General features: G+C 42.3%; 2 protein-coding genes across 2 annotated transcripts; both read right to left on the bottom strand.

Moving 5' to 3' along the window:
• Positions 1 to 989: 989 nt before the first annotated feature.
• On the bottom strand, positions 990 to 2,669 carry LOC127911468 (golgin subfamily A member 4-like; the record flags this gene model as incomplete). The annotated part of the gene is made up of 3 exons (XM_052478424.1): positions 990 to 1,058; positions 1,187 to 1,234; positions 2,301 to 2,669. Coding segments are annotated over 3 exons (486 nt in total), but the record flags the coding sequence as incomplete, so codon positions are not given.
• On the bottom strand, positions 2,663 to 23,610 carry LOC127911414 (golgin subfamily A member 4-like). Its single transcript, XM_052477967.1, has 4 exons — positions 23,145 to 23,610; positions 11,557 to 11,637; positions 7,166 to 7,285; positions 2,663 to 3,088 (listed from the first exon to the last, which is right to left on the bottom strand). Exons 1-4 carry the CDS (start codon positions 23,223 to 23,225, stop codon positions 2,966 to 2,968), a joined length of 405 nt encoding a protein of 134 aa, XP_052333927.1. The 5' UTR covers positions 23,226 to 23,610; the 3' UTR covers positions 2,663 to 2,965.
• Between the last annotated feature and the right edge of the window lie 626 nt (positions 23,611 to 24,236).

Raw genomic sequence — 24,236 nt, 5'->3', positions numbered from 1 at the left:
AGCTGACCTACTGGCTCCTTCCTTGGCTTAGCTGACCTACTGCTCCTTCCTTGGCTTAGCTGACCTACTGCTCCTTCCTTGGCTTAGCTGACCTACTGCTCCTTCCTTGGCTCAGCTGACCTACTGCTCCTTCCTTGGCTTAGCTGACCTACTGCTCCTTCCTTGGCTCAGCTGACCTACTGGCTCCTTCCTTGGCTTAGCTAACCTACTGCTCCTTCCTTGGCTTAGCTAACCTACTGCTCCTTCCTTGGCTTAGCTAACCTACTGCTCCTTCCTTGGCTTAGCTAACCTACTGCTCCTTCCTTGGCTTAGCTAACCTACTGCTCCTTCCTTGGCTTAGCTAACCTACTGCTCCTTCCTTGGCTTAGCTAACCTACTGCTCCTTCCTTGGCTTAGCTAACCTACTGCTCCTTCCTTGGCTTAGCTAACCTACTGCTCCTTCCTTGGCTTAGCTAACCTACTGCTCCTTCCTTGGCTTAGCTAACCTACTGCTCCTTCCTTGGCTTAGCTAACCTACTGCTCCTTCCTTGGCTTAGCTAACCTACTGCTCCTTCCTTGGCTTAGCTAACCTACTGCTCCTTCCTTGGCTTAGCTAACCTACTGCTCCTTCCTTGGCTTAGCTAACCTACTGCTCCTTCCTTGGCTTAGCTAACCTACTGCTCCTTCCTTGGCTTAGCTAACCTACTGCTCCTTCCTTGGCTTAGCTAACCTACTGCTCCTTCCTTGGCTTAGCTAACCTACTGCTCTTGACTTCCTTCCTTTGGCTCAGCTCCTGTTTTTTGGGTCAGGACAGAAAGATTTCAGGACTTCCACACCTAATGCTGTGACTCAGTGGTTGCCTGCATCCTAAAAGCTTTTGAGTTCAGAGAGAGTAATGGGTCATAACAGAGTAAAATAAGACCCCGTAGACAGTATTTTGATAGGGATAGTAAGACAAAAAATAGTACAGACATATACTGGTATTTAACAGAAACATATGTTGTTCATGGTCATACTCGTACCTCTCTCAACTCCCCTATCCTACGGAGAGCTTTGTCTTGACTCTGACTGAGAATGGCCTGAGGAGAAAAGCAGAAAAGACTTCATCAGCATTCAGTGAGTGTGGATAAAAGCGTTCCTCCATCCTCCCAATAGTACAGAGCATCACTATATGTAATCTGGTGTTGAGGTGGTTTATGAAAATCACCTGGGTCTTCTCCTTATCTCTCTGGACTGTTCTGTAGGTAGTGACCAACTGTAGAGAGACAGACACACACAGAGAGAGAAGGAGAATGGTTAGAAAGGTAAATCACATATAGCTGTACACAGAGATATCCAGTATATCCAGAAAGTATTCAGACCCCTTGACTTCCACATTGTTATATTACAGCCTTATTTTGAAAATTGATTAAATAATTTCCCCCCTCATCAATCTACACACAATCCTCCATAGTGACAAAGCACGTTGTGTTGGCACGTTGTGTTAGCTAATCCAAGTTTAACATTTTAAAAGGCTAATTGATCATTAGAAAACCCTTTTGCAATTATGTTAGCACAGCTGAAAACTGTTGTCCTGATTAAAGAAGCAATGAAACTGTCCTTCTTTAGACTAGTTGAGTATCAGGAGCATCAGCATTTGTGAGTTCGATTACAGGCTCAAAATGGCCAGAAACAAAGAACTTTCTTCTGAAACTCGTCAGTCTATTCTTGTTCTGAGAAATGAAGGCTATTCCATGTGAGAAATTGCCAAGAAACTTAAGATCTCGTACAACACTGTGTAATCAATGGAAACATCATGCATCGGAGATCAATTTTGAGTCTCATAGCAAAGGGTCTGAATACTTATGCAAGTAAGGTATTTCTGTGTTTTATTTTTAATACATTTGCAAACATTTCGTAAAACTGGTTTTCGCTTTGTCATGATAGGGTAGTGTGTAGATCAATGAGGATTTTTATTTTTATTTCATCCATTTTGGAATAAGGCATGTAACAAAATGAGTAAAAAGTCAAAGGATCTGAATACTTTCCGAATGCACTGTATGCATATCAGGCCAACTCCATACTCTGGTCATCTGAATTTGAGACCAACTGGATGAGCGAGAGAAGACTGATCATAGTGACTTGTACATCCCATAGAGGTGTATTGTAGACATACAGCAGGCCACCTCCCTGTTTTAGCCGTTCGGAATGACTTGCTGAACTGGTCATTTTACCTGATAATTATTTAGTGATTACACTGATTTCTTTTGAGACTGATTTCCACAAGCCTCACTAAAGGATGTACCATGCAGTACCACTGCTGTAGTGTCTCATGACCCCACCTCTGAGTATTTCCCTCTGTAGTTCCCCAGGCTCTTCTCCACCCTGTGTAGCCGATGGATCAGCTGTTCTTTAGACAGGGCCGGCAGGGATTCAGGGCTACCATACGACTCCTCTGCCTCACTCTCGATGTCTGATGGAGGGTCGTAGGCTGAGGTGGCAGAGGGGGAGGCCAGGGGCTCATTCTCCCCCAGGGGGGTGAGGGAATTGAGAGAGGGGCTGCGGTTCAGGCTCTCTTTAGATGGGGAACGGAAGAGGCCCTCGGCCCGGCTGGCACCGCGGAGGAGGAGAGACTCCACAGAGGGGACGCGGAGCTGTAGCTTCTGGGCAAACGACTGGGGCTCTTCTCTCTGTATGAGGATGGACAGGAGAGTGTATTACTTTAAGTTATTCATTTCCAGATGGCAGTCAACTATATTGAACTGAAACACATGGGAATGTACATAGATAGCTAGAGACATGTGGGATATGAATGCGTGTTTCCACATGCATGGGTTAAAGATAATCAACTAAACCACTCCTTTTGTTAGGCCTAGACTCTATCCAAATGGCACATTTATCAGAATGCATCTTCCTCTGCAGCTGATTAGGCCTAACTGGCATAGCATCTCTTAACTTGTATTCTTAGTTGCTTTAAGACCTCTTCAGAACACATCAATAACCACATTTAAATGGAAACAGAAAAGCCAGAGAAAGGTGTTAGGAGAATGAGGTAACTTGCCTGAGGAGAAGCCCTCCCATCTCCATTGATGCTTCCTCTAGGTGATCCTGTGGCACTTCTCCTGCCACTCTATAGCAGGAGGCAGGAGAGAGAGGTTAGAACAACCTAGGTCCTGGTTTAACCAGGGCTGGGTCTGTAATGGAACACTATTCCCCATATACTGTAGTGCAATACTTTTGACCACTACTTTTGACTATGGGCCCTGGTGACAAAGTGGTGCACTATATAGGGGCCATAGTGAATAGGGTGCAATTTCAGACGCAGCCCTGGTACCTGGACCTGTTAGTCTTCCATATGTCCCACACCCAGCCATCGTGCACAGTACCGCTACACCTTGATTACTCTGTATAGGATCAAGCAATATTAGCAGAGCCATCTAATATACATGGCTCTGAATATTAGTATTGCTTGGACAGGAGCAATGCAGGGACTTATGGGTACTGTAGTTGGGTACCCTCATGCAAAATTGGATTAAACAGAGGGGTTAAATTACAAGATAGAAGGCATCTCTACTGTACAAAATACAGTAACAGAACAGATAGGAGTTCAAATAGATCTACAGCTAGTAGCCATTAAACTACAACTGGTAGGCATTTGTCTACACAGCAGCCATTAGGTCAAAACAAACAGTCAAACTTGATTAGAAGAGCCAGTAGATGAAGAGGTTGAATGTCAAAGGTTTGGCATTGCTGTGGATCACTGCAGCAGGGTGTTATTGTAGGTTAACTAGAACATAGTAAAGACAGGTGTAGTAGTGTTGTTGTGAACATTAGCTGGGTAGCCTGGCTGGTTGGTTATAGAAAAGATCAGAGTTTGGTGCATCAGCCACCAAACAGAAGAAAATGGACTGAAAGAGGGAGGGGTTGCCTGAAATTGTCATCTTCAGTTTTAAAAAGGTTTTTAAATATTTTGCTACAGAACACGACCCAGTTGTTGGCCTACTTGTAAGCTTGTTAACAGTTTCCTCCCCTCCTTTGAGTAACATTGATACTAGATAAGAAAAGCAAGGGGTTTTCTGCAAGTGTGATCTTTAAATCCGACCAGTGATACCAGTCAAGGAGCTGTCTCAGTTACAAAGAAATGTTGAGAGCACACTTACACATGAAACAAACGTATTACAGACAGAGTTATACACCCATCGCAAAGTATAAAAAATATTAATAAATTATGATTCAACAAATGAAAACCTCTATACAAATGTATTATGGGAGTTTGAGGTTGCAATTTGAGACTGATGAGAAGGGATACATTTCACAATGTGTCTGGTTTGCTGTGAGGCTACAAAGCAGCAGGGTCTGCTTTGACTACAACAACAAGTCATTTCATTTGACTTTGGATCTGAGTGTGAGTGTTTGTAGGTCAAACCAATGCCCCCTAACCCTACCTTACAGGCAGACAAAGGGAAGAGCCCCAGAGTGGCTGAGTGAGATGCTCAGAGTAGTGGAAAACAGGCCTGACTTGCTCTCAATCAATGAATTATACATGGCCTAATAATGTCTAGACACAACCCATCCCCACCCCTACAAACCAGACTGTGAAGGCTGCCTACAACTACACCCAAACAGTCATTCCAAGATGCTGTTTAGGTTAGGCTGTGTGTGCAGACATGGCACACAAAGGAGGAAAACAGTACTGTCACTCACTGGATGTGAAGACTGGCAGTGGCATCATTAACCAGCAGCCTAGTTTTAGTTGTTGTACACAGTCTGTCAGGCCACTGGCCAAGGCATGATGACTAACCGTACTGACAATGATGTTGGCAGATCTAAGGGGGCTGGATAGGTATAAGCAGTGTAGTGCTGGAGCAGGATGTACCAGGGCAGGTTTGTAAGGGTTATCTTTAGCAGATGACAACAGTACTGGTATGGTGGTAGTGTCAGACAGTCAGTCAGGCTAGTGTACCAGCAACATGTGCCATAGTCTCTGTAGTTGAACACAATCTGGCAGGGCATATAAAGGGATATGTAGCCAAACAGAAGGATGTAGGCTGTGTTCCCTACATAGGGCACTATGTATTCCATTTGTTGGGAATAGGGTGCATCCCTGACATTCAGGACACATCATATTTTCCCCTCTGCAGTTGTACCAAGCCAACAGATGACTAACGATACTGTGTCAACAGACAACTATGCCAGCCTGGCTTGGCTTCCAGACACCAGGTGGTGGAAAGCAGAGCTACACTGGTACTGTGTTTCAAGGTCAGAAGTAGAGGATGTCTGCAGTCTCTGCACTCAAACACAGAAAAAAAACTAGGCTAACAGGAAAGCTGCTCGCCCAGAGAACGTCTGCAGTCTCTGCACTCAAACACAATAAGAAACTAGGCTAATAGGTTAGCTGCTAGAGGACTCCAAGAGGGCTAAGGACAGGTTAGGATGTCAGTGTGTTAAACTGAACAGCTCTCTGCAGTTATGAGGAACAAGTAGGCTGCGTGTTTATAAAAAAGCACATTTACCATTTACTTTCAAGTTAAATGTTTTGTACAAACACACATGGGCACACACAGACTACATTTATGGGCTAATATTAGGACGTGATTCCAACTTAACATTGCTCAAAATAGTAACATATCTCTGAGTCAGTACCTATTATTTAAATAAATAGCCTATCATTTGCAATATCTGTTGATTCCACAGTTATAGTAAAACACATACTATATTATAGTCAGGTGAAGAGTGATGATATTTTGTTAAATGGTCCCGGGCCCTTCCCAATAATGCAGAAAGAAAGAAAATATAGAAAAATAAAACATGTAATAAAAGTAATAGACACAGAATGAGTAAAGATAACTTGTTAATTCTAGATGAGTGTGGTGACAGCCTAGAGAAGGATTAAGTCCATCTCTAAATGCAGATCATGTGTAAATCCTCCAGACAGACAGATGAGGCTAGCCAGCCCATTGTGCTCTGTTTTTCAACAGCAATCTAGCCTGTAGCCTAGTCTGTCTGTGGGGTCAATTCCATTTCAATTCAGGAAGTCAATTGGAATGTCAACCCCAACCCTGCTGGCTAGCTAAATGTTTCAGGGGGGACAACTTGGTCTATTTTAAGAGCATGAGATTGAGACCAATGTATTGTGTGGTATTTTCCAATTGTATTTCAATAGATGAAGTGAGGAGGAATAGGAATGCATTATTCTAGTTCCCCCTGCATTATTCTAGTTCCCCCTGCATTATTCTAGTTCCCCCTGCATTAATCTAATTCCCCCTGCATTAATCTAATTCCCTGCATTAATCTAATTCCCCCTGCATTATTCTAGTTCTAGTTCCCCCTGCATTATTCTAGTTCCCCCTGCATTATTCTAGTTCCCCCTGCATTATTCTAGTTCCCCCTGCATTATTCTAGTTCCCCCTGCATTATTCTAGTTCCCCCTGCATTATTCTAGTTCCCCCTGCATTATTCTAGTTCCCAACACCAGCTTGGTTGTTTTGGTGTACGATCTTTTTTAATATAAATATGTCACTCAACACCAATTGGAAGGGTATTGTTTTGTTGGATGGGCTGTTTGTTTCACTACTAATCAATTATATTAAGAAGGGTAAATATGTATAAAATGAAATAAAGGAAAATCTTTCATGGCTCTAGGAAAAGCTTCAACTATGCAAGCTAAGTAGAGAAGGTCCGGAGGTGAATCGCATGACTATAAACTCTCCAAACAGAAGACGTTTGGGGTGAGAAGTGGGAACGAGGAAGGGAATAAAATCTATAGTTAACAATACAGGAGGTTGGTAGGGTTTCAGGGGCAAGCAACTATAAAGGATAACTAAAGACAAAGGGGAATCGGGATAACATCCTTTTCTGTCAAATCAGAGACAACTGAAAGAGAGACTATTGGATAACAACAAACTGGCATACTGAAGAAAGCACAACAAGCTTCTATCCCAACAGTCACATTTACAAACCAACAATCACTCCCAAGGGATTAGATGCAAGGTTAGGTGGTGGTGAGATGCCTTCAAGTTACGAACATCAAAGAAAACAGATAAGGAGGAGGAAATGACAGAGAGAGCAGGGTGCAAGCAGTCTTCACTGGTTCTAAACAGCAGGCCAGCTCCTCTACCCTCTACCCAGGAGCGAGGAAAGGAAAACGAGAGGGGCAGGAAGAGGAGAGGAGGCAGGGGTGGGTGTGAGGGGGGCGAACCGAACTCACCGCACTGGCTACCTGAGCAACCTGAGCCTGAGGTGCTTTGGGGGGTGGCTTTGATTGGTCCAGAGCAAAGATAGTATACTCAGAGAGAAAAGCAGGTTCGGCTATCATCCCGGCCAGCACCTGACCCCAGGTCAAAGGTCAGTGTGTCAACGGGACGACAGATGAGGGGGGGGACAGAGAGCAATGAGAAAAACAACAACACCATGAGAGTGAGTGAAACAGCGCTGAGGAGAGTGTAGTCTCTGCCCAGATTCTCTGGAGAGACACTGGTCAGAGAGAGAAAACGAAAGTGAGAGAATCTGACAAAGAGACAGAGAAAAAACAGAGAGAGCGAAAGACTGGTCAAAGAGAGACAGAGAGAAAGGAAAGATGGAAAGAACACCCAATCAACATTAGGGCGATGTGGTATTTACTGAATTTGACATCCTAGTATCTGTGTCCTCCATTGTGAAATAGCCTTTCATGAGATTGATAGAAAGCTAGGCCTAAATGTTAACATCTTATCTTTTAAACGAGGATGTCCAAGTCATCATTAAGCTAAACATTTTTATGAGGCTAATTTGCCTACATTTTTGTGGGGCACAGAAACAGTGAAGTCAAAGGAGTAAAGGCTGGAGCTGACGGTGAGCTAGAGATGATTTGAATACGATGAGGAGGAAGAAGATGCCTCTAGGCTATCTGAAGCCATATAGTGGGGATGGCCGTCTTTCAGGGGAGATGATAAAGCCGGGTGCTGTCAAAGGGCTGGAAGCCTGAAACGTCTAGCCTACAATTCACTACCTCAGGCTGGATTTGGTTGGTGAATATCTTCGGCTTGAATTGAGATTTAAAATGCGGAATCAATCAATTATTTGCTGAGGTAGCTTATTTCTTACAACGGATTTTGAAATGGATGTGTTGAAAATAAAGTTGTTTAGCCTATGATCTTTGGTAAAAATGTTTTTGTTTTTTTAATCTGACGACATGGATATGCCAAATTGGATTTACTGTACAAAACACTATAAGTCAAAGTCCTAATATCAAAATGCTGTTGTATATATTGCCATTCATTGAGATCCATCCACCTACACCTTAACTAAAGTTAAAAGTCTGTGTCAATAGATCAGCTCCACCAGCAGTCTTCAGGCGATGATTGACTGTAGCCTAATTGCTGCATAATGGCCTAGGCTACTTCTTCAGAGCAGTCTACCTGAGAACACGTCACTTCACTTGTTTAGGCTACATTCCAAAGGCAGAGGTCATTAGAAAAAAAACTTGGCATGCCAACACATTGTGGTTCACCCATGGAATTAATTGAAGTACTATCCAAGACCTGAACAATAAAAACTAAAAACAATTGGCTAGGACTTGAAGACAGTCAAAAAGGTTTAGCTTCTTTTCAATAGTGGAAATATTTCTTAACCCTATTCATTTGGTAATTTATTGGATAAAAACCTAGTTTTCAGGTCTAATAAGTGATTGAAATTAAGCAGGTCCGCAATTTACTTAGTCCACAATTTGCACTAATTAGGCTAAATTGCCTCCATCCATGTTGGTCATGGTTTGTTTTAATCAGCTTTAAATCGATGCAGGGCTGAGACTTAAGGGATGATACTGGTTGAACAGCTTATCTTTTGGGTGAGGCTCCAGAAACTTTAAACCTTTGGATATGCATTAGGGCAGTTTTATGATGCAGCAGAGCATGGCGGCGTAGTCCTCTGGAAGCACTGCAGACATAGGCCTAAGTCAGGGCTCTTGAACTCAGGTCCTGGAGGGCCGAAACACATATGGTAGCAAACTGCACTCACCTGGGGCCTTATTTATCAATCATGCAAATGCACAAATCTGTGCATAAACCATATGTGGGATCATTTCCACGGAAAGTGAGATTTATCAATATGAACGTTTGCTTGAGAGTGTGTGTAAATTTAGACACAGCCATGCCAAGTGGTGGAATAAGAGAACTGCTGCTTGTCAAGCGTAGAATGGGGAAAATATATCTTGAAAATGTCTGAACAATTTTCAGTTTCATTGTATTTCCATTGTGAATTCATGCAACATATATTGACAGGCATATCATCTGACCTCATCAGTGCATTTGTTACGATAATAATCCATATAAACTACAGTAATTTGTTAAATTAGAGGCACGTGAAAGTGAAACCATTGTTGAAATACAAAAAAAATATTTGATTATGGGAAATCGAATTAGGTTGATCTTGCTCTGTTGGAAGATTTGTCACATGCTGCATTTAGCAGAGAAGGTGTTTTTCAGAGACAGGTGGGACTTTTTCTGCAATTATTATTATTATAAAAAGTACAGATTGATTTTGGGAAATTATATCAGATGAGCCAATCTTATAAGATTTTTGCAAGGATTTAAGACCTACTTTAAAAAGGCAAAGACATGCCATTCCGGTGCACATCCAAGTGCCATCCACCCTCGGGTTTTTGGCAACAGACACTTTTTAGCGGGAGCTTGCTGAGCGGCATCTCACAGCCCTCGATGAGACAATGTTTTGAATGCAAATCAGCAGCAAAACAAACTAACATACAATTTCCATACACCATCGCACAACAGGTTGAAGTCAAGAGGATTTTCTTTGCATCAATGGGTTCCCAAATATGAACGCCGCATTTTAAATTTGAGATTCTTCAAAGTAGCCACCCTTGCAACGCTGTCATCAAGGCAAAGGGCGGCTACTTTGAAGAATCTAAAATCTTAAATATATTTTGATTTGTTTAACACTTTTTTGGTTACTACATGATTCCATACATGTTATTTAATAGTTTTGATGTCTTCACTATTATTCTACAATGAATAGTAAAAATAAAGAAAAACCCTTGAAAGAGTAGGTGTGTCCAAACCTTTGACTTTTGGTACTGTATGTGAAGGCATCCACTCTTAATGTGCAGGTGATAGGCTATATGACTCGCAAAAGACATTGCTGAATGTGATGGTACGCACAACTCTTTCATTCTGCATGAAAGCAATATTGGCTTAAACGTCTACAGGAGGGAGATGTCGAGGATGGATGGCTTATTGGTGAGTGTTGCCTACTCATTTGAAGTAGATTTGCCATTGCTAAAGCAACTCATTGTCTTAATGGTGTTCTCTTTGTTGCCATGTTTTTATTTGTACTGGTCAACGACTGAGCGAGTCAAATAACAACTTTTGGTTGTAATCAATCTCTGACACTATCACCTCACCTCGTTGTATATTCCCCACAGGCTTTAAAGGGGGGAATTTGACCATATATCAGTGCACGAGCACTGAGAACAATTGGTATTTATCAATGATTATGTGGGGGAAAATGACTAATTAAACATTTCACTTAAGAGAACGATCTATTGTTATTTGTTAGTGTTTTTTTACTGATACAAACGTGTCTGTGTGTCTTAGTCATAACACTGGGTGTATAGCTAAGAGCCGTTTGGGTGCGACCGCAGCATGTGACAAATCCCATGTTTTACTATCGGCAGGAACTCAGCTGTGTGGAAACGTGCAGGAAGGAACAGACAATGGTGTGAGCTGTGGCAACGTCAACTATCTTAATCTGCACAGACAAGCAAATCACCTTTTACACCATGTTCCCACACCTGTTTCCACACATCTGCTCACCACCACGTAAACAAAGACATTGTACTTTCCTATAAAAGCTGAAACCCAACTCTGTTCATTGGGCCCTTAACTCTGCACGATTGAGTAATTGTTAACTGCTCCAAGTTGTTGTTTGAAGAATCTACAGTCTCTCTTCTTTTTGGTTCGAATTTCCATGATAGTTACTTCCTACCGGTGTGCGTATGAGGCTCATAGGATTATTTGATAAATCACCCTTATTCTATTCGTACGAACATTCTAAATTCTGTTCGGATGTAGTATTTTAGAATAGCATATACGTAATATTGATAAATGAGGCGGCCCCTGGTGTCCGACGTCTGAATCAGTCCCTGATTCGAAGGAGAGGGTGAAAAACAGAAGTTTTTAGGCCCTCCGGGACCCGTGTTGAAGAGCCCTGGCCTAAGTCATCAATCCAAGAGGTGTTGGAGGAAGAGAAGGTAAACAGGGCTTTGGGACATACACATATCATCTATGTTTAATGATGAGGGACAGTTTCTTGAACACAGATTAATCTTAGTTTCTAGAACCTCAATTGAAAGTGTTTTGTAGGCTAGGCAGGACTAGGCTTCATATGTTTCAGAGAAACTAGCCCGAAGCGTAAGATCTAGGACTAATATAACATTATTTCAAGCAATCCTTATAAAGAAAGTGATTCTAAGAAGGCAGTGCGCATACTGTAGGCCAATTTCTCCTGTCTGCACAAGTTGCAGTGTAGAGCCAAAGCACATCAACAGAAGACTGTAGTGTAGGTCAGATGATATTACATACATCATTGAGGCTCATGTCTTACCTCTCTATCACTAGGTGAGGCTGAGGTATCTTGGTGCAGGGAGGGGTGTGTGTGGCTGCTACGTCTCTCTCCAGGGCCCATCTTAGGGAAAATTATTGATATTTATCATGATATAAACAACACATTTTTCCAACATGTTCAAGTCCACAGAGTAAGGATGTCACTCTACACAATAAATATGCATCTGTTAAAGCTAGATAACATTGTTTTTTTCCTTGGCTATCTTTAGGTAAGATTCTAGTGTTGACTCACTAAAAGACCAAGCTACCCTTACTAAACAATAGGCTACTATTTTCTGTAAACATTGCCAGCTTGACAGACAGGTTATATTGACACAGACTATGGAAAAAATATTACCTTGAGATACACAGACATCATGGGTTAAAATGAAATGATTATCCAGTAGGAGTGACATGCATGGAGCTGCCAAATGAAGCCACCAGCTAACTGGCTAGACATTTACAAGGAACTGTAGCTACAGTACTACTAACAAGTCCAGTCAATCAATTATTTAAAGATGATCTGGCTGGCTGGGACAAATGTAATGGTTCCACAGACAGCTACACTTGTTTGATTAAATGTAGACAAAACTATGATTATTGTTCTGTTATTGTGTTTTAGCTTAGATTAGCCTAGATAGATTAGCCTAGCTAGCTAGCTAGACTTTGGTTCGAAGCTGCTCAGACACGACTCCATAAAAACACAACACTTCAATACATCTACGACCAGAAGTGACTTTTCGTAGCATTCTTCTATCTTTCTTTGTTGTACTTTTACCCATTTCTCCACATTTTCATGATGCCCAATAGGTAGTTACAGTCTTGTTCCATTGCTGCAACTCCGCTATGGAGTTGGGTCGAGAGCCATGCGTCTTCTAAAACACGACCCTGGCAAGACACACTGCTTCTTGACACACTGCTCGCTTAACCCAGAAGCTAGCCGCACCAATGGAGGAAACTCTGTCCAACTGGTGACCTAAGTCAGCTTGCAGGCGCCGGCCCGCCACAAGGAGCCGGCCGGCCAAACCCTCCCCTAACCCAGACGACGCAGGGCCAATTGTGCACCGCCTCATGGGTCTTCTGGTCAAGGCCGGCAGTGACACAGCCTAGGATCAAACCCGCTGCTTTAGTGACACCTCTGCGCCATTCAGGAGGCCCTTTCTTCTTCTGTGGATTTTTTTTATAGCGGTTGGCAACCAACTTAAATCTCTTGAAACTAGGGGACACCATTTTTATTTTTGGAAAAATAACATTCCCAAAGTAAACCTATTTCTCAGGACCAGATGCTAGAATATGCATATAATTGACAGCTTAGGATAGAAAACACTAAAGTTTCCAAAACTGTCAAAATATTGTCTGTGAGTATAACAGAACTGATATTGCAGGCGAAACACTCAGGAAGTGCCTCTTATTTTGAAACCGTTGTGTTCCTATGCACCCCTATTGGCCATTGAAAGGGATATCAACCAGATTCCTTTTTCTACGTATTCCCTAAGGTGCCTACAGCATTTTGACGTAGTTTCATGCCTTTATATTGAAGAATGAGTGTAAACGACTACATTGAGTAAGTGGCCAGCTGAGGGCTCTCAGAGTGATTCTTGCGTAAAAGTCAGAGGTGGTCATTTTTCCTCTCGCTCCTACTGAAAAGCCAATTGTCCCAGTTGATATATTATCGAATAGATATTTGAAAAACACCTTGAGATGATTATAAAAACGTTTGCCATGTTTCTGTCGATATTATGGATATAATTTTGATTTTTTTTAGTCGTTGTCGTGACCGCTATTTCCGGTGGATTTCTGAACATAACATGACCAACAAACAGAGGTATTTTGGGTATACAAATAATCTTTATGGAATCGATAAACTTACACAAACGCTTGTCGTGCTTATAATAATATAATAACAATCGCTCCCTTTTCCTCCCATATTTCTGGCATTGAAATAGAACGTGTTCCACTGTCTCCAGCTCCTCCTGACAAGGATCACAACTTCCAGTTGGATATGTCCCCACCAATTGCAATGTACTATTGAGCCTTGTGTGTCCCAGTCGAAGCCTTGCGATTACACTATCCTCCCTTGTCGCTCAGCCTGAGGACCTCCCTGCCCCCACCTTTTCCTGAACCTTAGACAGGTGTCTTCCTTTCCCTCCCTTTTCCACAACTCTTGCCATTTGTTTTTAACCAACCCCTTGGCTTCTGCTTTACTGACTGACAATTCCATCTCAACATTAGGATGTTTAAGAACCTGCTTGGCAATATTAAAAATACTAATTTGTTCTTAACTGAATTGCCTAGTTAAACAAAGGTTATGTTTAAAAAACATATATATCAACAAAATAAGAAATAATAATTATACTCCCACATGAGCTAGTACCCAGAGGAACATCACAAATATCCCCATCTGTTTTACCCTATACAAGCACTGCAAAACCTCATACAATACATCTGTCTGCTCCGAGACACAAATGATTTTAAGCTCATCAGGAATCAGAGCAGATAAGTACCCTGCCTGGCCTCACCCCCCCCCCACTCTGCAGCCAAGATTATGGTCATCAACTCCATTGTGTAAACAGATAAATGATCCGTTGCTTTTTGTCACTGCCACCTTAAACTCAGGAAGACTAAAAGCTGTTTGGGGTCCTTAGATCCATATGTGAATATATTCAAGAAAGCATAGTATTGTGTTCTTAAACTGTTCACTTACAACTAAATCTACTCTTTCCTCAATAGCTCTTACCTTCTCAAGCAATCCTAAATCTATCGCTGGCTGAGGGAGCAACCAAGGTGGGATAGCAGGAAGAACCACAGAAAGGCTAAACTCCCTCCCAAACAACCCCATCTCTCTAGCCATGCCAATGACTATCCACCCAAAACTTGTATTCGGATTTTGTTAGTGTTCCCAGCACCATAGGAGTACCTTTTATTTGGATGTGTAACCTTATGTCCTTGTATATTTACCCAATATGTCATGGTTAGTTGTCTTAACTTCAACGGCAACTCTCTCAACTCTACCTGCATCGCTGCCACCGGGGAGGTCCTGAGTGCCCCACAACATATTCTTTGGGATTGGCCCTGGATTACATCTATCTTATTTTTTCTTCCTTTTTTTATGTTTTAAAGATGTCCGAGCTGCTGATCCATATGCTACACTTCCATAATCCAGTGATGACATTAACAGCACTATATAAAGCATTTAACACCATTCTATCTGCCCCCCCCCCCACTCCCACTCCATTCCTGACAGGCAACGCATCACATTCAATATTGTCTTTCCTTTGAGAACTACTGTTATTAATATACTCTGTCCATGTCATTTGAGTGTCAAACCAGACCCCCAGCAACCTAAACCCTCCCACTCTCTCCAGATTCCTTCCATACAGCTTCAAGTATATTTCCTCCCCAACATTCATGTAGAAAAAACGCCCGGTGGTTTCTCAACTGAAAATTCAAAGCCCCACCTGAGGGACCACTGATCAACTTCACTAATAGCTTCTTGAACTTTCCTGGCTGTATGGGTAATATTTCTCCCTCTTCCACAGTGCAAAGTCATCCGCAAACAATGACCTCCCAATATCAGGTCTCACCTAGGATAACACATTGTCAATCATAATAGAGAACAAAGGACTAATGACAGTTCCCTGGGGGCTACCATTATATACCTCATAGCTTTCTGACAAAGAGCTCCGCACCCTCACTTCTATTGACCGGCCAAAAGAAAAAACCCTTATCCAGTTGAAAACCTTTCCATCAACCCCCCTGACATCCTTCCACATCATATCAGGCCTTCTGTACATCAAAGGAAACAGCTACCACCCCCATATTTGCCTGTGCCTTCCGTATGACTGACTCTAGGCACAGTACAAGATCCATCGTTCCCCTGCCTTTTCTGAACCCACTTTAGTCTGGTGACATTAGTCCTCTACTCTCCCGAAAGTAAATCAGCCTTTCTGTTACCATCCTTTCCATATGTTTCCATACATGAGATGTGAATGCTGCTTCCAACTTCCAGGCAGTTTCCCTTCCTGCCTCACCTTACTGTACAGGCACAATACTTTCGCCATTGCAGTGTCACTGAGACGAACCATCATGATGTAACATCTCCTCCTCCCAGGAGATGCTACCCCAGCTTTAGCTAAAGTTCTCTTCATCTTAGCCCACATAAAAAGGGCTATTCAACGCATCCCCCACCATCGCTCTCTGATCCAGGACCTCCAGATATTCTCCTCCTCCTCTCTCTCCCACGCTGCCCCTCTTCTGTCAGATTATTTGAGCTGTGCACCTTCACAAATGCCTGGGCTAACATCTCTACCATCTGCCTCTCTCTCACTGCAACCATCTCCCCACTTTTCAGCACAGGGAGATCCTAATCTCATCTGACGCTACTCATCTTCTAAATCACCCCCTAAACCTCTCCTACAGGAGTGGTCCTACCTCTTAGCTGTCCTAATGATTCTCCTGACTACTGCTTGTGCTTGTTTACACTGTATCCGGTGCTGGAAATTATGGGACCTTTTCAACATTCTGAAAGCCAGCTTCCTACCTTTCACAGCTCCTCTACACTCCTCAGTCCACCAGGGAACTGAGTTACTCTTTCGCCCTACTGTTCCCATAGGAATCACTTGGCTTGCAGCCCCTCCTATAGCACCTCTTACTCTATCATTCACTGTTTCTATACCTGAATTGAGATCAACCTAAGACAGCTCCTGTTCACTCAAGTCCTGAAACTGACCCCACTCCGCTTTCCCAAATATACATCTCCTCAATCCAATCCATTTGTGCTCCTGAGTGATGCAGCGGACTAAGGCACTGCATCTCAGTGCTAGAGGTTTCACTACAGAGACCCTGTTTCGAATCCAGGCTGTATCACAACCGGCCATGATTGGGAGTCCCATAGAGCGGCACACAATTGGCCCAGCGTCGTCCGGGTTTGGCCGGTGTAGGACTTCATTGTAAATAAGTATTTGTTCTTAACTGACTTGCCTAGTTAAATAAAGGTTCAATTAAAAAAATGGAATGTCCTACTGAATTTTCCACCCTCATTCCCACAGTACACATGATAGGATAATGATCACTACCCCCTGTAGATTCCTCCAAAACCTCCTAACTACATCTACCTGCCATTGAATATTGAGATCAGAGTAAGATCCAGAGCAGATTCATTTCCAGTTACTGGGTCAATCCTGGTTCCCCGGCCGTTATTAAGACTCAAGCCCTTTCTCATCAAGTAGTTCCTCCAACACTTGTCCATCTACATCTATCCGTACCCTTCCCCAGAGCGTACTATGAGCATTAAAATCCCCTCACCACATCACCCATCCTCTATCTTGACCTTCTACATTCCCAAGGGCCAACAACTCTCTTACAGGGGTTGTAAAATTACACTATGAGCATATTCCCCCCTCCCAACCACTACATACTCCTGTTCAACTCCCTCTCCCACATGCCTATATGGGATCCCCCACTTTATAAAGGTAGCACACACCACTCCTCCCCTATCTCTACAGACTGCAACATAACCTTGTATTTAAAAAATCTAGAGTAGCTTTCAGCTATGTCTCCTGGAGACATATCACAACAGGTTTGGCTGGTAACTCGTCAAGAAACTGTTGTTTGAACTCCTGCCCATTAACCATCAAACTTCTGGCATTCCATTGAAGGATTAACATCATAATGACAACTAACCAATAAATGATTCCTGGCTAGAATGATTCTCAATCTTATTGATGTCATCCTGTACATTTTCCCATGTCAGTCCTGTGATCCCAGGATACTTCACTGCCTGCTCCACTATGATCGGAATCTTCTTAGTCTTAGATTGTAATTTTTATGTGCAATTGATTGCTGCTGTCACAAATGTAACAACCTTGCTCATGTCTTCTACCAGTCTTGTGTTCTCCCCCATTCTGCTCACTACATCACACCCAACCTGCAACCCGACCTGCCCTGGAATACCTGTTCTTTTAGGTTCCCCGCTTGTTTGTGTGTGAACTACCTTCACTGCTTCTCATCTCGTTTTTCCTATACACACTGTCGCCATATACCCAAACCTTTGACAGTTATTGTAACACAATGGTTTCGGAACATAAGCTCGCACATGATAACTCATAACTAATCCTACGTTTTTCTGGCAGTATCTGATATTTAAAGTTTAGTAGCACTGACAGGCTATCCACCTTCTTTCCATCTCGTGTCATCTGAAGGCGCTTTCCCTCATTAACTTCTTATGGCTGGGGGGCAGTATTGAGTAGATTGGATTAGAGGTCGACCGATTAATCGGAATGGCCGATTAATTGGTGTCGATTTCAAGTTTTCATAACAATCGGAAATCGTTAGTTTTGGGCGCCGATTTTGCCTTTATTTAACTAGGCAAGTCAGTTAAGAACACATTTTCAATGACGGCCTAGGAACGAGGCAGAACGACAGATTTTTACCTTGTCATCTCAGGGGATCCAATCTTGCAACCTTACAGTTAACTAGTCCAAAGCTCTAACCACCTGCCTCACGAGGAGCCTGCCTGTTATGCGAATGCAGTAAGCCAAGGTAAGTTGCTAGCTAGCATTAAACTTATCTTATAAAAAAACAATCAACGACTGTCGTTGCTCCAATGTGTACTTAACCATAAACATCAATGCCTTTCTTAAAATCAATACACAAGTGTATATTTTTAAACCTGCATATTTAGCTAAAAGAAATCCAGGTTAGCAGGCAACATTACCCAGGTGAAATTGTGTCACTTCTCTTGCGTTCATTGCACGCAGAGTCAGGGTATATGCAACAGTTTGGGCCGCCTGGCTCTTTGCGAACTAATTTGTCAGAATTTTACGTAATTATGACATAACATTGAAGGTTGTGCAATGTAACAGGAATATTTAGACTCATGGATGCTATCCGTTAGATAAAATATGGAACGGAATAAACGTTTTGTTTTCGAGGTGATAGTTTCCGGATTTGGCCTAAGGCTCGTATTTCTGTGTGTTTATTATAGTTAAGTCTATGATTTGATATTTGATAGAGCAGTCTGACCGAGGGGTGGTAGGCAGCAGCAGGCTCGTAATAGTCAAAGGTATATGGTTTAGAGAGAAATAGTCGACGCGTTATAATTCCTGTAATAACTTGCGGCTGAACTTGAAAGGGGTTCCTTCGTTATTTTACCGTTCATGTCTTCCATACAGAATGTCTTGATCTACTTCAAATAAGGTCTGTGTTTCGTGCAGGCTTAAACCACCTCTGCGTTTTGATACCCATGTAAATCTCACTAGGATAAGGTAACGTTTGTCAACATATTTTCATAAATCCACTCGACAAAAAAAAAGATATTCGCTTATATTTAGCCAATATTGATCAGAGTTACCTTGTCCTATGGATGGTCCTTCTGTAGCTCAGTTGGTAGAGCATGGCGCTTGTAACGCCAGGGTAGTGGGTTCGATTCCCGGGACCACCCATACGTAGAATGTATGCACACATGACTGTAAGTCGCTTTGGATAAAAGCGTCTGCTAAATGGCATATATTATTTATTATTATATCTACACAGTTATAAAATTGGCAAGGTGGTGTAAGCCTACACGAAACACAGACCTTATTTTAAGTTAATCTAAAAATATCCTATGGAATAAATTAATGAAGGAACCGCTTTTCAGATTTTGCTAGAAGGTGTCATAGGAATTATGACTCGCACTTTGGTAGTCAATTCCTACCATGTCCATTATTAAAATAGGATTTCCTGCATATAGAAATGACAGTTTTTGTTTTCAACATTCATCACAGGTAACTTAAACTCTATTTTTATTCAAACAGTTGAGAGTATTTGTCTCCTAAGCAGAATCTTCAGTATCATTGTCACTTCAGAGCTGTGTGTGTGTTTTACAGATGGCAGAGAAAAGCAGAGCACCAGCGTGGGATTATTACATGGAATTGGCACCAGGGAAAGCAAGGTGTCTTATTTGTGATAAAGATGTAAGCATGGGGTAAGCAATGGCTAAATCAAAAAATACCACCAACCTATGGAATCACCTTAAGAACACCTTTCCAAAAGCCTATATGTATTATTAAGTTAAAATAAAAGTGTTCATTGTTCAGTCAGTATTGTTGCAATTGACATTATTACATAAATGTGTGTGTGTGTGTGTGTGTGTGTGTGTGTGTGTGTGTGTGTGTGTGTGAATATATACTTGCAAAACAAAAAATATTGATTTAAATCGGCCGATTAATCGGTAGCGGCTTTTTTTGTGTGCCCTCCAATAAATCGGCGTTGAAAAATCATAATCGGCCGGCCTCTAGCTGCTACTCAGGCCCAGAAGCTAAGATATGCATACTATTAGTCAATTTTGATAGAAAACACGCTGAAGTTTCTAAAACTGTTTGAATGATGTCTGTGAGTATAACAGAACTCATATGGCAGGCCAAAACTAAACTAAGTGCCTGCGCCTTGTGAATTTGGATTTGTGAACTAAACAAGCAAACAAAAAGGAGGTATTTGGACATAAATGATGGACTTTATCGAACAAAACAAACATTTATTGTGTGACTGGGATTCCTGGGAGTGCATTCCGATGAAGATCAAAGGTAAGTGAATATTTATAATGCTATTTATGACTTCTGTTGACTCCACAACATGGTGGGTATCTGTATGGCTTGTTTTGGTCTCGGAGCGCTGTACTCAGATTATTGCATGGTGTGCTTTCTCCGTAAAGCTTTTTTGAAATCTGACACAGCGGTTGCATTAAGGAGAAGTATATCTTTAATTCCATGTATAATGCTTGTATTTTCATCAACATTTATGAGTATTTCTGTAAATTGACGTGGCTAGTCGCTCTGGATAAGAGCGTCTGCTAAATGACTTAAATGTAAATGTAAATGCTCTCTGCAAAATCACCGGATGTTTTGGAAGCAAAACATTTCTGAACATAATGCGCCAATGTAAACAGAGATTTTTGGATATAAATATGAACTTAATCGAACAAAACATACATGTATTGTGTAACATGAAGTCCTATGAGTGTCATCTGATGAAGATCATCAAAGGTTAGTGATTCATTTTCCTATTTCTGCTTTTTGTGACTCCTCTCTTTGGCTGGAAAAATGGCTGTGTTGACCTACCATAATCGCATGGTATGCTTTCGTCATAAAGCCTTTTTGAAATCAGACACTGTGGTGGGATTAACAAGAAGTGTAGTATCTTTAAAATGGTGTATAATACTTGTATGTTTGAAGAATTTTCAGTAAGAGATTTCTGTTGTTTGAATTTGGCGCCCTGCACTTTCACTGGCTGTTGTCAAATCGATCCCGTTAACGGGATTTCAACCGTAAGATGTTAAGAGAGCCTCCCTTCAAGTGGTCCTTTATATATTTCACGTTAACAAATTCAGTAATAACTCCCTTCACCCACTGCCGTCCAGTTTGATCCGGCATGCTACTATCCACCGCACGTTTACATACCTGCTTGAGTTTGAGCGCCTTCCCATACTGTTAAATGACCCCGTTCCTGTAGGTTCATGCTCTACAACATCCGCAGAGTACGACCCTGCCTCACACAGGAAGCGGCGCAGGTCCTAATCCAGGCACTTGTCATCTCCCGTCTGGATTACTGCAACTCGCTGTTGGCTGGGCTCCCTGCCTTGTGCCATTAAACCCCTACAACTCATCCAGAACGCCGCAGCCCGTCTGGTGTTCAACCTTCCCAAGTTCTCTCACGTCACCCCGCTCCTCCGCTCTCTCCACTGGCTTCCAGTTGAAGCTCGCATCCGCTACAAGACCATGGTGCTTGCCTACGGAGCTGTGAGAGGAACGGCACCTCAGTACCTCCAGGCTCTGATCAGGCCCTACACCCAAACAAGGGCACTGCGTTCATCCACCTCTGGCCTGCTCGCCTCCCTACCACTGAGGAAGTACAGTTCCCGCTCAGCCCAGTCAAAACTGTTCGCTGCTCTGGCCCCCCAATGGTGGAACAAACTCCCTCACGACGCCAGGACAGCGGAGTCAATCACCACCTTCCGGAGACACCTGAAACCCCACCTCTTTAAGGAATACCTAGGATAGGATAAAGTAATCCTTCTCACCCCCCTTAAAAGATTTAGATGCACTATTGTAAAGTGGCTGTTCCACTGGATGTCATAAGGTGAATGCACCAATTTGTAAGTCGCTCTGGATAAGAGCGTCTGCTAAATGACTTAAATGTAAATGTTAAACATTGATACACACCACCAAACTTCCATCACAAAGAACTTTAGCAGACACCTGTCCTTTAAAAAAAAATGTGACCATTATTTTACCAGGTAAGTTGACTGAGAACACGTTCTCATTTACAGCAACGACCTGGGGAATAGTTACAGGGGGTGGAGGGGGATGAATGAGCCAATCGTAAACTGGGGATTATTAGGTGACCGTGATGGTTTGAGGGCCAGATTGGGAATTTAGCCAGGACACCGGGGTTAACACCCCTACTCTTACGATAAGTACCATGGGATCTTTAATGACCTCAGAGAGTCAGGACACCCGTTTAACGACCAATCCGAAAAACGGCACCCTACACAGGACAGTGTCCCCGATCACTGCCCTGGGGCATTGGGATATTTTTTAGACCAGAGGAAAGAGTGTCTCCTACTGGCCCTCCAACACCACTTCCAGCAGCATCTGGTCTCCCATCCAGGGACTGACCAGGACCAACCCTGCTTAGCTTCAGAAGCAAGCCAACGCGATCAGACCGCCATGACTCTACCCTCATCATTCAATTTCACCAAAACCTTTAACACCACTTCTCAGTACAACACTGAAAACCGAACCTCGCTCATCACTACTCCCCCGACAAGACCTGCAAAGGCTCCTCAGGCTTCATCTTAACCTTCTTAACCTTTACTCTCACTACTCTACCTCCACCTTTTACCACTCCACTTCATCTCATCTCATCCTCAACTCCTAACACCCCTAGCTACCTTTCCATTCCTCTCTGCTCATGTCACAGCCAAGTGTTGCTCAAACACCTACACAGGACTTCACTCTCCAAATGAGAACCTGTTTTGTAGCAGGTTAGGAGTTCTTATTATACTTTAGTGGTTAAAAGAACATATGATGCTTTCAAGACAACTGGGAACTCGGAAAATCATGACGTCAGCGATTTTCAGGTCAGAACTCTAGAAAGTTGGAGGACCATTCAAACGATTTTACCCAGTCCGAGCTCGTTTTTGTCCATGTTCCCAGTTGACTTGAACACACTGAAGTCTGAGATTTCCGAGTACCCAGTTGTTTTTAACGCGGTATTACGCAGCAGATTAGGATAATTAGGCATTCTTCTAACCTGCAACGAAAGGGGTCACTTCTGGTCGTAACTGTATCGAATTGGCGTGATTTTATGGAATCGCCACACTTTCGGTTCTGAGCAGCTAGCAAATTAGTCGTTTTGCAGAATAGTGGGAAGATAGACATTTGAATTTGGCTATGGTTGTTGTGTTTTAGCGAAAACGTTAAGGTAGCAAACCAACTAGCCTAGCGCGATAGTTATCTAGCTAGCTAGGCAAATCAAAATACTCCTTTCTGCCCTAGCTACCATGACATGTTCGTTCGAACAGCTGAGTTTGACAACTCGTAAACCAACCTGGGCCTGTTGCGGTGACTGCGCATTCCGTTGCGGCAATTGCTCCTCATTTATCTTTTGCTGCTTTAGTTTCTTGAACATCTTTTCATCCAGAAGTTGTTACTTCCAAGCGAAATGTATTTTATTGTAAAGTAATTCCTGTATTTAGTATTATTCCTGGTCACTCGTCTCTTCTTGCAGGTGACCAGTGTAGTGCGCATGTGCAGTCTACGTGGAGCAAAATGAGCGACAGAGTATTAAGCTACGACGAGCGGAGTGGGACAAACAATGCCAGTGCTTCAGCGTTCTAGTGCTAGTAGGTACTAGATTTCAGCAGGCAAAGGGTGTTGGTGCTTTCATGACAACTAGGAACTCGATTTTAAACGAGGTCAAATCATGACTTCCGTGATATTCAGTATGCCTGAGTTTCCGACCTGAAATTCCGAGTTGGATGACCGTACAGAACGATTTTTCCCAGGCGGAGCTCGTTTCAATTCAATTCAATTCAATTCAATTCAATTCAAGGGCTTTATTGGCATGGGAAACATGTGTTAACATTGCCAAAGCAAGTGAGGTAGACAACATACAAAGTGAATATATAAAGTGAAAAACAACAAAAATTAACAGTAAACATTACACATACAACAGTTTCAAAACAGTAAAGACATTACAAATGTCATATTATATATATATATATATATATATATATATATATATATATATATACATATATATATATATATATACATACATACATATATATATATATACACAATGTACAAATAATTAAAGGACACAAGATAAAATAAATAAGCATAAATATGGGTTGTATTTACAATGGTGTTTGTTCTTCACTGGTTGCCCTTTTCTCGTGGCAACAGGTCACAAATCTTGCTGCTGTGATGGCACACTGTGGAATTTCACCCAGTAGGTATGGGAGTTTTTCAAAATTGGATATGTTTTCGAATTCTTTGTGGATCTGTGTGATCTGGGGGAAATATGTCTCTCTAATATGGTCATACATTGGGCAGGAGGTTAGGAAGTGCAGCTCAGTTTCCACCTCATTTTGTGGGCAGTGAGCACATAGCCTGTCTTCTCTTGAGAGCCATGTCT

Source organism: Oncorhynchus keta, chromosome 24 (assembly GCF_023373465.1).
Source record: "Oncorhynchus keta strain PuntledgeMale-10-30-2019 chromosome 24, Oket_V2, whole genome shotgun sequence".
Classification (NCBI taxonomy): Eukaryota; Metazoa; Chordata; class Actinopteri; order Salmoniformes; family Salmonidae; genus Oncorhynchus; species Oncorhynchus keta.
The sequence above is the reverse complement of the archived record's forward strand: the minus strand, read 5'-3'. Positions and strand labels throughout refer to the sequence as shown.